At 27.2% G+C, this 14,928-nt stretch overlaps 1 protein-coding gene across 2 annotated transcripts in view; it reads left to right on the forward strand.

Annotated features, from left to right (window-relative positions):
* Window positions 1-590: 590 nt before the first annotated feature.
* Window positions 591-14,928, forward strand: part of LOC129989159 (uncharacterized) — a 32,263-nt gene continuing 17,925 nt past the window's right edge. Inside the window, exon 1 of one of the 2 annotated variants that reach the window (XM_056097510.1) lies at window positions 591-739. In XM_056097510.1, the coding sequence (XP_055953485.1) occupies window positions 731-739 (9 nt within the window). In that variant the 5' untranslated portion in view covers window positions 591-730. Of the gene's footprint in view, window positions 797-14,928 lie in introns of both variants that reach the window. The other variant, XM_056097508.1, reaches the window with a different exon arrangement.

Consider the following 14,928-nt stretch of genomic DNA (forward strand, 5'->3'; position numbering starts at 1 on the left):
ATATATATTGTATATTTATAATATAGGACAATGATTTTTTGCATATTCTCTTTCCACAGAAAATTTGAATTCAAATTGAGTGGTTTTTGTTTAAAGCGCAGTTTTGGTGAACCAATACACAAGGTAATCGAAACCAGAGAGTATAATAGAATTGCATATGCCCTTGCTTTGGACAAAAAGTTTTATTACAAATTTGACAGATTCATTGAGCATTTATTTCAGAACAGGAGTTGCATTGAATTGCTCGATTTCGATTTACAGAGAAATTTTTCAGAACCAATATACTAAACCGAAAACTGAGAGGATAGTATTACGTAGTAACACATGCCATTGCTTTGGACAAAAAATTCCTGCAGGTGCGCCCTGTTTATCGTATGCTCCATTATCACAGTTCACTTGCGCTTGTGGCGAACAGGAGAATGCACAGTGCCCCCTTACTGAAAGTTCAATCTCGATCAGATAGCCCGATTCCCTATCTCGCAGCTCAAGTTTCAAAAATACCTTCCTCTCACCCCCCCTCCCCTCCCCAAAACTCTAGAGAGAAAACAAACTTTTTATAAAAATAGTTTCAACCAATTAGGAGTTCCTCTTCCTGCTATCGGCCTATCAGTTCCTCCCAAGTGCATATTAAAGCCGGCAGTCGCGAGTGCTCCTCAGTTCCATTGACGACCTTCGATTCGCACGAACATCATCTCTCTGTCTTCAGCACCCAATATCTTCAGAGACCACTATGATTAAGGTAAGTCGCCTTAAGTGGATGAGTCATGTATCGTCTGGACTTCTCGGAGGATGCAAGGTAAGAATTCTATTTTTATTTCTTTCAGAGATTGTTCCTGAAGTGGAGATAATTTGAGAGGAATATGTGTTCAAGCCTAGCCGTAAACAATTCAGTTTCTGATTTAGTTTATCTTTCTTCACTTCGAATTCTTATTTTTCAAAAATTCTTAATTTTAGCAGTGATTTGCTTTTTTTGCTTACAATTTACTTGTTTTCTAAAAAATGTTTTATTTATCAATTAAAGAAGTTTTATTTCACATTCTTCTTTTCGGTTTTAAAATTTTTTTAATGAATATTTAATTTTTTATATAATTACATCAGATTATAAGACATATATAAAGAGGCAGTTTCATTTATAATTTTTTGAGTTTCTTTCTTTTTTAAAGCTATTTTAATATTTATTTTAGTTTTGATAATTCTTTATTTTACTGCAAAATTTGATAACGATTTATTGAAATTGATGTAAATGAAATTTTAATACATTAGTAAATAAAAAATTGTGGAAGAACAGAATGCTCCAGTATCCAAAAATTTGATAAATCCTCAATCCACCCTTTTCCTAAAAAATATTGAGAATCAACGAAATTTGTAATATTCATAATTAAATCAATTTATTATTTTGATTATGCTTCATATTATAAAATAAATAGAATCTAAAGTAGAAATTGTAATGAATCAAATTGTTATACTGTTCAAAAAATTTGCTTGAAATATTTTTATTTCTCTGCGATTTTTAGAATTAATGCATTTAAACACTTAAAAAGTTCCTATTTCACGAATTAACAAAGAATATGAGTATTCCATGCCGCTTATCATTAATCAAAATATTAACATTATAGTGATATAACGAAGTATTTTTTAATAAACGTTTTGACGTTAATACTAAATAGAAATTGTTGGCTAAAAAAGTAGATTTAAATGAATTTAAAACAATCAAAAACGATTTTTTTTTTCATGGAAGAAACTTGATTTTAAAATATTATTTATTTTATCTTTATATATTAAAAATAGAATTAACTCATGAGAATGGAAAAAACAAAAAACTCTTATAATCTTTGGCAATCTAAAAAAAACCACTTCATATAATCAGAACTAAATATTTGTTCATTACTATTGAAATTGCTGATTGTGAGTAACTAGATTCTGTAAATGTATAAGTAAATTTCGATACAGAAGGTTATTTTTTTTACAATACAAGAGTTTTTGATGTACGATTTTGATGATTTCTCTAATTTCCATATCAAAATTTGAAATTTTAACTTTAGAATTAAAAATTTCTCGTAAATTAGTTAATTAACGGAAAATTAATAGAAATTCGTAAAAAAAGAAGTAAATCATTCAGAATATGCTTTATTTAATAAAATGTATTAACACTAAAAAAGATGAGATAAAAGATAAAATGATTTTCTATTTCTAAATCTAAAAGAAAATATTCATTTTTTTCCGAGAATAAATTATTTTGCGTATGAATCGTGAGAAGATGAGATGTGTTTAAATATACATATTGTGTCTATACTGGAATTTTAGAATTACTAAACATTCAGTTTTAATGTAAATGACAAATATATAAAAATAACATATTAAAGATTGAATGAAAAAAATCAGTAGTTTGTAAATATTTTATAAATTTTTCTGTGGAACCATTTTAGTTAACCCATATAAGGAATAAATAAATTTCATGGGAAATTCATATTATAAAGCGTAATCCACATCATAGTGTGGTTCTATAAAACTTTGAGTTCTAATAAATTAATTCGAGCAAAATAAAAACCTGCCAATAAGATTTAAAAAATGTTGTCTTTTTTCTTTATAGTTTACGTTTGTGGTCTGAATATTGAGCAGATATTTAATTTATAATACAGTCATATAAATTCAATAATTAAGATGCATTAACGGCTTAAACGTAATGGAAAACATAAAATGAGTTAGCAATCAGAAATGACAAATGGACTATCTGCTATCAAATGTAAGATTTATTTTATACGTTATTATTCTTCCGAGAATTATGAGATGAAAATTAAAAAATGACCAATTATCTTAGTAAAATATGTAATATTTTTGCTTCTCATGCTTTTTTTAAAGATAAAAAAGTGCTTAGTTAGTAATTGCATTCGATGTGATAGTTTATTTATAAATTAGTGATGATAATAAGGGAGTAGTTTATAAAAAAAAGTACTAGAAATTACCGTTTGTAAGAAAAAAAATGAACGAATCAATTTTACTCAACAAAAGAAACTTTTATATAAATTATTTCATTTTTTTTCATTACAAGTATAAAATAATTTTTAATAAGTGTGTGTTAATAGCTTTTAGTTTTTCATAATGTTATCGATTAGATTGAAAGAAATTATTGGAGATGTCTTCGAAGAATGAAATTCTTCATTTCCAAATGCATATCCTGTTTATCATTATTTCAACCTTGCAATCGGGGATTTTTTTCTGTATAGTTTTAAAAGAGAATGTTTTCTTTAATATATAATATATAATGATTATAAAATGTTTATAAAATAAATTTTAATAAAGAATTTTGGCAGAAAAATTGGATTATGGCGAAATTTTTCAAAAAAAGATCTAAACAAACATGATATGTGACAAAAAATAAAAAAAAGATAAATAAACAGCTTTTTATACAGCAGAACGAATGTTATTTTTAATAGATTTTAAAACTCAGTTTTGATTGAAAACTAAGATCACAAATTGTTTATAAGCTTTTAAGTTGAAAAAATTCAAATAATTGGTTACGGATTTCAAATAATATAACTGGGATTTAAACTGATGACATTTTGAAAGGGTAAATTTTATTATTATATAAAACTTTTGAAATATATGTTATTCTACTAATTTTTAATATATTTCCTGTAACTTCAGAATATATATTTTCATTAAACATTCGAACTGTGAATTCAGTAGAAAAGAAATTAAAAGTAAAAATTTTGGAATTGGAAGTCTATTATGAAAAAATAAATTTTTTGATTGACATCTTTTGGATTGATAGAAACCTTAATGACTACTTTATTTGAGTAAACAATTAAGAATTTGTTTAGCGAAATGTATACCTGCTGAGTGAATGTTGACCTCTTATGCTATAAATTAATTCACAAAACGTTAAATAACTCCTCCAAAGCTAAGGCATAATATAAATACGTTAAACGTGCATAACACGTCATTTCTACTTTAAATGCAAAAGAAAAGCGATCTATATAGAACGTCATAATAACTCAAGAGGCAAATTTGAATTTCTAAATTAAATCGACATTTATTTATAATTAAAAAATAAGAAGTATTTCAAAACTTGTAAACTCTAAATTTGTTAATGCCGATTATCAAATATAAAAAACATTACCTATATATTTAATATTACAAAATTCTTCTTTACATAGAGAATTCTGTTAAGAGTAAATAAAGTCTTATAAAAGTATGACTAGAAATAATAAATATGTAATTATAAGGGAAAACATTTTTAATCTAACTGATATTAACAGTTCAATAGTTTAAAAATAAAAATGTGATAGAAATGTGTATTTTACTAAAGATGCAAGGAGTCAAATATTATATTATTGCAATATATTTCTCGTGAGTGAATATATGATTTTTATTCAACTAATTTTTCAAATTATTGTTGCAACAAATACTTGATGGTTCGCAAGAACTGAATCATTAGTCTTACATTTTCTTGCCAAATATTTATTGATTAATATAAAATTGTTTTTCTAAAAGTTTATGACTATGATTTTTTAAAAACTACCTTATTATAAAATCCTTTCCACCGGCATTTATTCTCTGTAAAAAAATATAGACATTCTAGATTATACATACATGATCAAATTTTGAATATTTTCTATCAAACCATACAATATATAATACTCATTACATCAACAATTATTTTTCGTAAATAAATGCAGAAATTATCTTTTATGCATATAAGATAAAATTTTTGCGGAGTTGCGAAGTTCTTTGCGGATTCACGCAAGTTTAAACCTTTGCGGAAAGATGTGTTGCGGAAAGATGCCATTCCACCAGCAAGTACTTCCAGTAAATAAATGTGGAAATCAAGTCTTATACATACATGATCAATTTGTAACGATTTTTTTTCTTTTTATCAAGGGCTGCATTTTATTCTATTCACTCAATCTGTTCTTTGGAAGTTTGTTTTTGAAATTCCAATTAATTAAATATCGGTACAAATTTTAACTTCAAAGGTTCAAATTTTAGCTTACTTAGGTTTAACTTCAAAACCAAGCAATGGTGAACAATTTTTACAGAGCGGCTATTTTTCAATACCGTTGCTCTTTTTTAAAACATAATTTGATATATGAAGATAAAGACGGAAAATTTGGAAAATAAATAGCACAATAGAATGAATGTCTATTAAATGTTATATGTCTATTAATAGAATGCTATATGTCTATTAAAGTTCGAAGTTTAAAAATATTTTGCTGGTGAAGCGTGAAGCCACTGAAACCAAGTAACACGAAATATTTAATTAAAATTCTTAGCTATTATTAATCTTGACGGACTACTTGACTGCCAAATGCGAATAGTTTGTGAGTAAATGTGGTTATTAACTTTTTTTTTACAAAATCAGAATAATTTTTCAAGACTTTCTATTGAGGCATATATTTTTAAAATATGCTATATTTTCTATTCAGAAAAATGTATTCCTGTAAATGTTTAATGATTCAGATGTTGTTAAAGTTTAAAGGATGAACTTTAATAACTGAAGTTCCATTTTAATATCATTAAGGATAATTATATTTAGATTTTGATTTATATATCGGGAAAAAAATTACTTCGTATAGTTTCAAAATGGGGAAAAAAAACTAATTAAACTTTCTTTCGAATTCAATGTAATAATTAATTTATTTTTGTAGATTCGAAGACTCTTTAAAATATGATAACATCATAAAAATTTATTAATTTTGATTATATATATATATATATATATATATATATATATATATATATATATATATATATATATAATTAATAAAAACTTTATATTGATATATTTTTTGATAAATTTTGATACAATACACTTCATTACATAAGCAATTAATGAAAATCAGTGATCTACGATTAATTTTTTTAAAAAAGAAACTTCTTTTTTTAAAAAAAGCAAGATTTCATTTAATGCATCTCCCCTCCCTCTTTAAAAAGTTTCCAGGAAAGAGATCTCGAGCGGCTTATGACGATATCAGATGTTGCCATAATCTCTTCTTAAAACCACATGCAATTCCGGAAATGATCCACTTCCGTGAACGAAATGAAAACGTCTGCAAACGATTTAATCTATCTGAAACTGACAGAAATATCTGAAGCTAACTGAAGCGATTCCGCAGAAAGCAAAATCTTTTCTATAAGTTCAGATTTAAGATATTTTTAGAAATCTCTGTCAAACAGAAAGCTAATTTTGGCTCTCTTATTCCGTGTGATCTGCTTTCGGCTACAATGTATACAAAGATAAACAGAAAAAACTAATAAATAAGAATGCAGAGCTGAATTTAGCTAGCCATTTTCTTAAAATAGCGTTCGGTCGAACTATTTTCAGTATACATTCTTTAACTTTCAATCAGCAAAATAAAAAAATAAAGTTTGTACAATTGGCATCTTTCCAAGTACTCTCGGTTTTGTCGAAACTTTTTTATTCCATTTATTTTACTAATAAGATATACATTAAAATGAATTATTTACATGATAATTAAAAAAATGTCGAAAAAATTGTAGAAATTTAATTAAAATTAAAATTTTAAAATTTAATTAAAATTAAAAAGGTACTTAAAAACAAATACATTTGCATATTAATATTAGTAAAAAAAATGTTGGAAACTCGAATCTCGAATTGTTTCTGAAATCTTATTAAAGAATCAAAAAGTGAACGATATATATATATATATATATATATATATATATATATATATATATATATATATATATATATATGTTGCAAAATATACAGTGGATAAAAAAAGTTTCCGTACCCAACTATGACTGTTAATAAAAGTTTAATTTTTGGCACAAAATATTTTGTTATGAAAATGAAAATTTTAAAATTGGTTTAACACAATTTCATTTATTATTTATGAATATTATAAAGGAAAAACTATGAAGAAAATTAAATACTTAAATTGAAATTATAAAAAAATGCCAATAATAAGGAACAAAAAAGTTCCCGTACGGTATTTATATAGTACATGAAAAACCTTTTCCATGCTGAACCAACTTGCATTTAATGATCGGTAGGCCTTCCTTTGACCTTTATCACTTCTCTCAAATGTTGTGGCATCCTCGTCATCTGACCGCGGTTCAAAATTACGAGGTCCGTCCCAAAATAGCCCTAGTGTTGCTTCAAACGGGACGTTAATATAACCAAACCAAACCAAACCAAACCAAACCAAACTTAAATGTTGTGGCATAACCCCCATGAGTTTTTTTTTTTTGTTGTTGTTTCTGGAGAAATACTACTCCAAATGTCTTGAATAACCCTTTTGAGATCAACCTTGTTCCTTGTGTCATATGTTTTTAGTTCACGACAGATTTCTTCCAATAAATGTCCTATAAAGATTATATCGGGAGACTGGGGTGGGTTCTGAAGCTGTTTTTTAACATTACAGAGACATTACTCTTCACAAATCTCGGAGGTGTGCTCAGGATCGTTGTCCTGTTGAAAAGTAAATTCCATTCAAAGGGACAGTGTATCTGTATTTGTTAAAACGTTTTGTTTTAGAATGCCAAGATGTACGTGCAAATCCATATTTCCATTTATAAAACAAATATTCGACACCAGCAGCACTTATACACCCCCATACCATATTCCAACCATCACCGTGCTTCACAATTCCACATAAATTCTTAAGTAACATATGCTGTTTTGATTCCCTACAGATCATAACTCTACCATCTGACCCATGGATATTAAATTTTGATTCATCACTAAAAAAGACCGTTTCTCAAAAAGATAGAGGCTTGCTTATATGTTTCTTTGTAAACTCGAGACGCTTTTTCTGTAGCAGAGATTTATAACAGGCTTCTTACGGGCCACACATCCATTTTAACCTTTTTTTAAATGACATTTCTCACAATTTAAGATGCGAATTTAATGTTGTAATTAACCATTAAATCAATTGCAAGTTTAAGTGCACTAATCCGAGGGATTATCTTGCACCTTACACATGATATTTCTTTTATGCAAGCGATTTAACTTCGGAATTCTTTCGAATCGATCTCTATTCTCAAATGTTTACACATCACGGTATCTTTCAATAATACACTGCACAGTAGACTTTGGTTTGTAAGCCATCTCACTGATTTTTTTTTCATAAATAATCCATTTTTTCTCAACCGAATCACTAACTCTCGAATGGATTTCTGAATTTCCATTTTCAAGACGATCAGCGAAAAATTGGAATTAAACAACTGTTGTTATGTCGTATTCTTCACTTTGACAAACTGTCAAACTTCGTATATTTACTGTGGATTAATTGTAGAGCACGTCAAGAGGAATTTGTATGTTGCGTACGGAAACATTTTTTTGCATAATACTTCGTCATTTATCTTAAAAATTACAAACGGACTTGCTAAGTTTTGTAAAAAATAGAAATTTATTATGAAACTCCCTTTTAAAGACTCATATTAACAATATATAAATAGTTTATAAAGATAAAAAGCAAAGATTAGAAATTATGCTAGTTTATTTTTATTTTAGTCTTCCGTACGGAAACTTTTTTTACCCACTGTATATATTTTGAAAAACGACAACTGGAAGCACAAAATTGCAATTTGACCGAAAACTATAATTGTAATAACAGATTACAAACCTATTTTTATTTATCAAAGTTATAAAAGTTATAGAAACTTTTGAGTTATCATGTTTACATGCATGAGAATGATAGACTGACAGACGGTCAATCTTTTGACGGATTTGTTTCAAAATTTCATTAAATTACATACATTAGATGATAAATATGTATAATAAATTTCATTTATCCAAGTAGCTTCGTTTTTGAATTAAGTGACTATAGTTATGAAAAACTATTGATTGATAAACGATCAACCTCTTGAAAAATTTGAACAAAACTTTAGAAAAAGCTACACTCTAAATGGTAAAACTATATACCAAATATTATTCGTCTAAGTTGATGCATTTTTGTGTTATTGCATTTACCAATGTCTGAAAGTACAGAGGGACAGACGGTCAGCCCCTCAGAGGATTTGGTTCAAAACTTGAAACTAATATTTAAGAATGTGCATCAAATTTTTTCTAATTCATCTAACTCTTTCCATTTTATAGCTATCGTGTTTACTCATGCTCTGACAGTCAGACTTCTTGAGAATGAATTTCGTTCAAAATTTAAATTTACGACAAATTTTGTTGCTAGGATTAGAGACGAAATTATTTCATTCATATATCTCTATACGATTTTGTGCCATCTTGTTCAGAAATAGGACAGACAGACATAATTTTTAAAGATGTATTTTTCGAACTCGGGGAGATTTGTCAAAATCTCGAATTTTTTGATGATAGCAATATTTTCTCTTTGTATACTCGTGCACAGGAAGTAAGAAACTAAACCTTGTGAAATTTACTACTTTATCATCATGAGTAATTTCCTATTTGATTATATAGTTAAAAGCATTAAACCATTCTTTATGTCCAACGATTAAACCCCAATTATGTCCAACTAACATACTATATAAGGCATATAAATAGAAATTACAAATCAACGAAAGGAAAATCCGATATATTACTCAATTTGAGTGATGAAGTGAAGTTCTATTTGCTCCTTATATTTTAAATGCGAACAAATTAAGATAGAAAGATGCCCTTAAAAGATAGAATATATCCAACATAAGACAAGATGACGGATTTTAAAGTAGCTTAAAATAAATATAGTTAAACATTTATTCATTTTATATATGACTATAAAATATAAAAAGCATAGAACTCATATCAGAACGGTTCCGTTGATTGCAAGTAGATTCTATATGAATTTCCTTTCATTCAGTCGTTTCTCCACCCAAAATACTTTTATAAATACTTTCATAAGAAAAAAATAACAGCCATGTTTATCTCCCTCCATTTATTTCCGTACTAAATATTAATATTTACAATTCTATTTGCATACATGTTGCCATTCTCGAAAAAGGAAATTTCATATCGCGCGCAATGGATAACTTAATTTTGGGCTCAGCGCCAGTGGCGATCGTGATAATGAGTATAGTAGCATATCTCCATCTATAAATGCATAAAAAATCATAGTACTTTTACGTATGGACTTGAACACCTCTTTAGTATGGCTTCATCATACATGAGAGATGTTTTCAAGTTCTGTATAGAATTTCAAAATTCTGTAATTTTGTTCGCTTAAGTGTCTCGAAAGGTGGAACAAAAGGTGTTAAATAAAGCAATATAATTGTGGATTTGTCGAATATGAATTCTGGCACTTGGTCTGCCATTCAAACAATTTAAGAATCAGTAAGGGCTGTGATTTGGTGTGTCACATCATATAATTCAACTACAAAATTATTAATAAATTATTTGTGCTAATGTGGTGCTTTGTTTATTGTAGGAACAATGATTAATTTCTTAAGGTATCAATGAAGATCTATTATCCACTCATTACATCTTTTGGTAAAGATAAATTGGTGAAAATAAATTTCGAAATATTCCAGATTACGGAACGTATCATACCTTCAGTAAAAAAAAAAAAAAAAATCGCTGAATTCCCACAGACAGAGTTTTGTGTATGTTACGATTGCAGTTGATGTTTTGTTGTTTACTACTTGCTTCTTCTAGTAAACCAAAATCGTTTTTTTTTTCACGCCAGGGTTTTTAGGTCATTGACGAAAAAAATGACCTATCATCTTCCTACACTTTGTTTGGGAGATAAAATCTTTCATCAATATTAAAACTCTCTTGTAGAAAAAAAAACACAAATACGAGCTAAAAAGTTTAAGCTCGTATAAGTTTTTATCTAATTTTGGAAGAAAACGCCTAGTAAATATTGCCCTGAAAGGCATGGGTGTATTTCTTATCAAGATTTTCATTCTCTAGCAAATGCAAACAGATGTTTTTTTTCTTGTACTTATGCGCCCTTTTTCTTTCGTAAAGTCTTTTCTTTAAATATGTTTTTATAATATCAGCAAAAATTCATTTTCTAATGATGAATGGCATTTTTCGGCTCCCAAAATACAAAAAAGCTTTTTTTAAACATAAGACTCTTACTTAAGTCATAAAGCTTTTGTAATATTTTAAGTAAGTAAAAAATTTATTATTTTAAATTTCTGACATAATTAATGTAAATAACATTAATTTGTTAATATTTTATAAATGCCTCCCACTGGAGGGCACCTCAAAAATGATACCGAGAAGCTTCCGGTATGGTGGTTGGTTCTTGCTATCCTGGTGGGTACACAAAAGTAGGGGCCCCATCAATGACGGGACGTACTTCCCACGAGAACGTGGAAGCATCGTAACCGGTGATGATCCTTAGGGCTCAGCCAGTTACCGCCAAAGTCACTGTGGTCTGGTTATTTTTTTCAGTGTGCCTTCGGGCAGGTTGGGGTAGTCAATTTATGATATTTAATAAATGTAATATTTTAAATTTCAATAAACATTATGAAATATTAAATCATTGCACTATCCAACCAATTTTTTTAAAAAAATTAATATATTCTAATCTTTTGGAACAAGAAATTTATAAATCTCTAAAATCCCTCATCATAATTTCGAAATAAGTTTCCCTTTTATGAATAATCAAATTTTTACTTTTATTCGATGATATCAAAAATAACAATTGAGTAGTGCCTCGAACAATCACTACTGTTTCAAAGCATAGCATAGACTTGTCATTGGAGGAATCGTATATTTGAAACCCAATTTTATGAAACAGCAGTTATATATTTGAGGACCTAGTATAAACCTAGGATCCTAGTATATCGAACCTAGTATATATCCAATTCATCGAGGGTCAGACGTCCTCCTATTGGTTAGTGGGACATATAAAGAAGGGAAACAAGCAGTAGTGGATTTCTACAAAAGGAGTCATTGCAGTTACTTATGGCGGCAAGCAGGGTGATCAAAAATTTGTTTTCCCCAATTACGAAATTAATTTTTAAAGAATATAAATTCTTCGAATGATAAATATATATTAATATTAACACTAAATCACTCATAATTGTGCTGATTCCTATGTATTTCATTACATTTAATTAATTATTAGAATATTTATAAAAACTGAATTTTTGCTTCAATTATAAGGAATACAAAAATGGAAACAGGGCAATCTGTTATCATAATACATAATTTTAAAAAATATTTGCAAAATTAATAAAATATATATTAAATAGATTAAAATATATATCATAAATACATATTAAAATATATATTATATAAATTATATTGCAAAATGAATAAAATATAAACCATTGACATAAAAAAATCATTAAAAATGTTCTGAAAACTAAATTGATCTCATGATTTGCGCTATCTGATGGCCTCAAAATATTTAAAATCGCCTCTGGAGATAAGATAATATGTCGCCCGCTTCATAATGTAACACCCTCTTCAAAATTACAATATCAGGCTAAAAATAGTCCATATGTAGGTTCAAAGAGGATTTACATAACTAAATTGAAGAAGAAAAGCATAATAATTCGAAAATATAAGAATTTTGCAAATGTATATGTAGTCAAATAACAAGAATTTATTAAAATCCTAGAATTGAAGTATGAGATCACTATAGAGATTAATACTTATAAAAAATGTAATAAAATAGTTATAGTATTTCATTTTTACATAAAATATTTTTAAAATCCCTTATGAAACAAAAATAAAACAGTTAAAAGCGAAAGGTATTTAAAAAGTGGAAGAAATATTATATTCTGTATCTGAAACGCGGTGTAAAGCAAAAATCTTCTAGTTCAGATGTCTATCTAATGATTTGTACAAAATCTATCAGTTAATTACAAAATATATTATTTATTTCCTAAATTAACAAAAGTACTGCGAATATTCGTTAAATTGATTAATAATTAGAAATTTTGATTATTAATAATTAGATTTCGATTAATTAATAATTAATCGAAATCGATTAATCTTTCGATTAATTATCATCAATCGATTAATCTTCCGATTGATTAATAATTAGAAATTTTTAATTTGTTCATATTATGAAGCATTAAAATAAATATAAAATTTTTAAAACAGATTCCTTATTCTGTTGATCAGGAATTATAAAATATATGTAGAAATTATTATACTAAATTTGTGCAAATTATATCCGCTCCTTCTATATTTAGGTCTTTCATATCAAAATTTGGAATTTATGAAAAAAATAGAATACAAAGATTTACATAATATCAATACGTATGTAATTCAAATTTGTATACTCATCAAAGAACGAATGCGGAAACAAATGAGGTTTAATTAAAAAAACTAATAATATTGAAAAAAATCAATATTTTTGCCAAAAATTGACTTACCTTGATTATTTCCTTCAGTAAATAAAGAAACATCTACTTTCTTCTTTTTCGGAAAAATGAAACATAATATCAAAAATTAAATGAACAGAAATGCTGCCACAAAAAATTCCAAACGAATTTTTTTCATTAACTACAGAACTAAATATGCAGAAAGAAATATTTCTCAAAATCGTTTTCATTTTAACTGAGACATTCGATTAAAATAAAAATTCCTTATTTCGATTCTGAAAATAAATCGATAACATTTTTGAAATTGTTTGCTGATATTACATTTCCTGCGTTTTCATTTTTATTTATTACTCAAGCAAAATTGTATAAAGCAGAACAATATTTAATAAATTATTCAAATAATACAGTTATTTAAAGGATCCCAAGGAATGCAGAATTTATTTAATAATTTAGACATAAAATTTTTGTCCGATTAATCTTGTAGATATTTATGGAATAATGAGATTATCTTTTACAAAAGCTCCTTGAAGACTTTCTGACCATAAATTTATGCAAAAAATGAAACTCAGATCAGTAATCTTCGATTAGTTAGCAGTTTTTAAGATAACGTCTTTGTTAAGATCTCGAAAGATAAGTGTCTTAGCATCTTCGTGACTTCAAACAGAGGTCATTGCCTTAATCAAACTTTTGATTAAGGCTCTCTCTTGACATCGGCAAGAGTCTATTATCCCTTTAATCTTAAAAAAATTAAGAAATATTGAAGTTAATCTAATTTTTCTTATCGCAAATTCTTCTGCAGAATTTTGAGATAAACATCTACCGGCACATTTTAATAGTTTCTTTTTTATTATTATTTGCACAAAAATTTTACGGAGCCTGATATTTATATGTTGTAAAGAAAATTTTAAATCTCATAGGACTATTATTCAAAGCCAAATGGAATCTGAAATATTTTATATTTAATTAAACCAAATCTTTAATAAAAGTGTTGTTCTTTTTCCATTATTTCTCCCATTTATATTAAAAATACTTCAGAAAGTCTTATGCATAATTTAAAGAAGAGAATTGCTTCTTTTTTTACTTTCTCGTAAACAAAATATAAAGGAAGTTCGAATTTGAGATTTTGACGAATCTACACATTTCGGTTATGCTTTTGAAAGTTCTCTCAAAACTGGAAAATAGTAGGAGACATGCATCCATCTGGTCCAAATGCTCTTTTTCTCGTACTGTGCAAAAGTTTGGAGAAGTGGCTACCGTTTCAGGTGCTTTTCTCAGGTGTTGTTCATATTTATGTCTCGTATTGTTTCAAGTCCAGAGAGATAATGACTAAACTAAACTAAAACTCGAAACTATAACATTTATCACATGATTAAGGCAATAATTTCTCAAAGTTTATACTGCCAGTGATTGAATCAGTCATATAGTGTTATAAAAGTGTAAAAAAGACAAATTAAATAATTAAATTAAAAGTATAATTTATTCATAGTTCCGATTTAGAGAAAGCTTTTGTTTTAAAATTATTTATAGCAATATATGGTAATTGTTTTTGAAACATATTTGCTGTTTTCGGTAACAAATATTAATTGCAATAACTGTAATGATTTGAACGCTTCTATAAAGTAAGGTTTCGAGCCTTGACCACATTTCCAAATATAGAGACAAATAATAAAGAGGAGTGAAGAATACTTTAATGAAAAATGAGATGAAGTTCTGCATATATAT

Source organism: Argiope bruennichi, chromosome 10, assembly GCF_947563725.1.
Source record: "Argiope bruennichi chromosome 10, qqArgBrue1.1, whole genome shotgun sequence".
Classification (NCBI taxonomy): domain Eukaryota; kingdom Metazoa; phylum Arthropoda; class Arachnida; order Araneae; family Araneidae; genus Argiope; species Argiope bruennichi.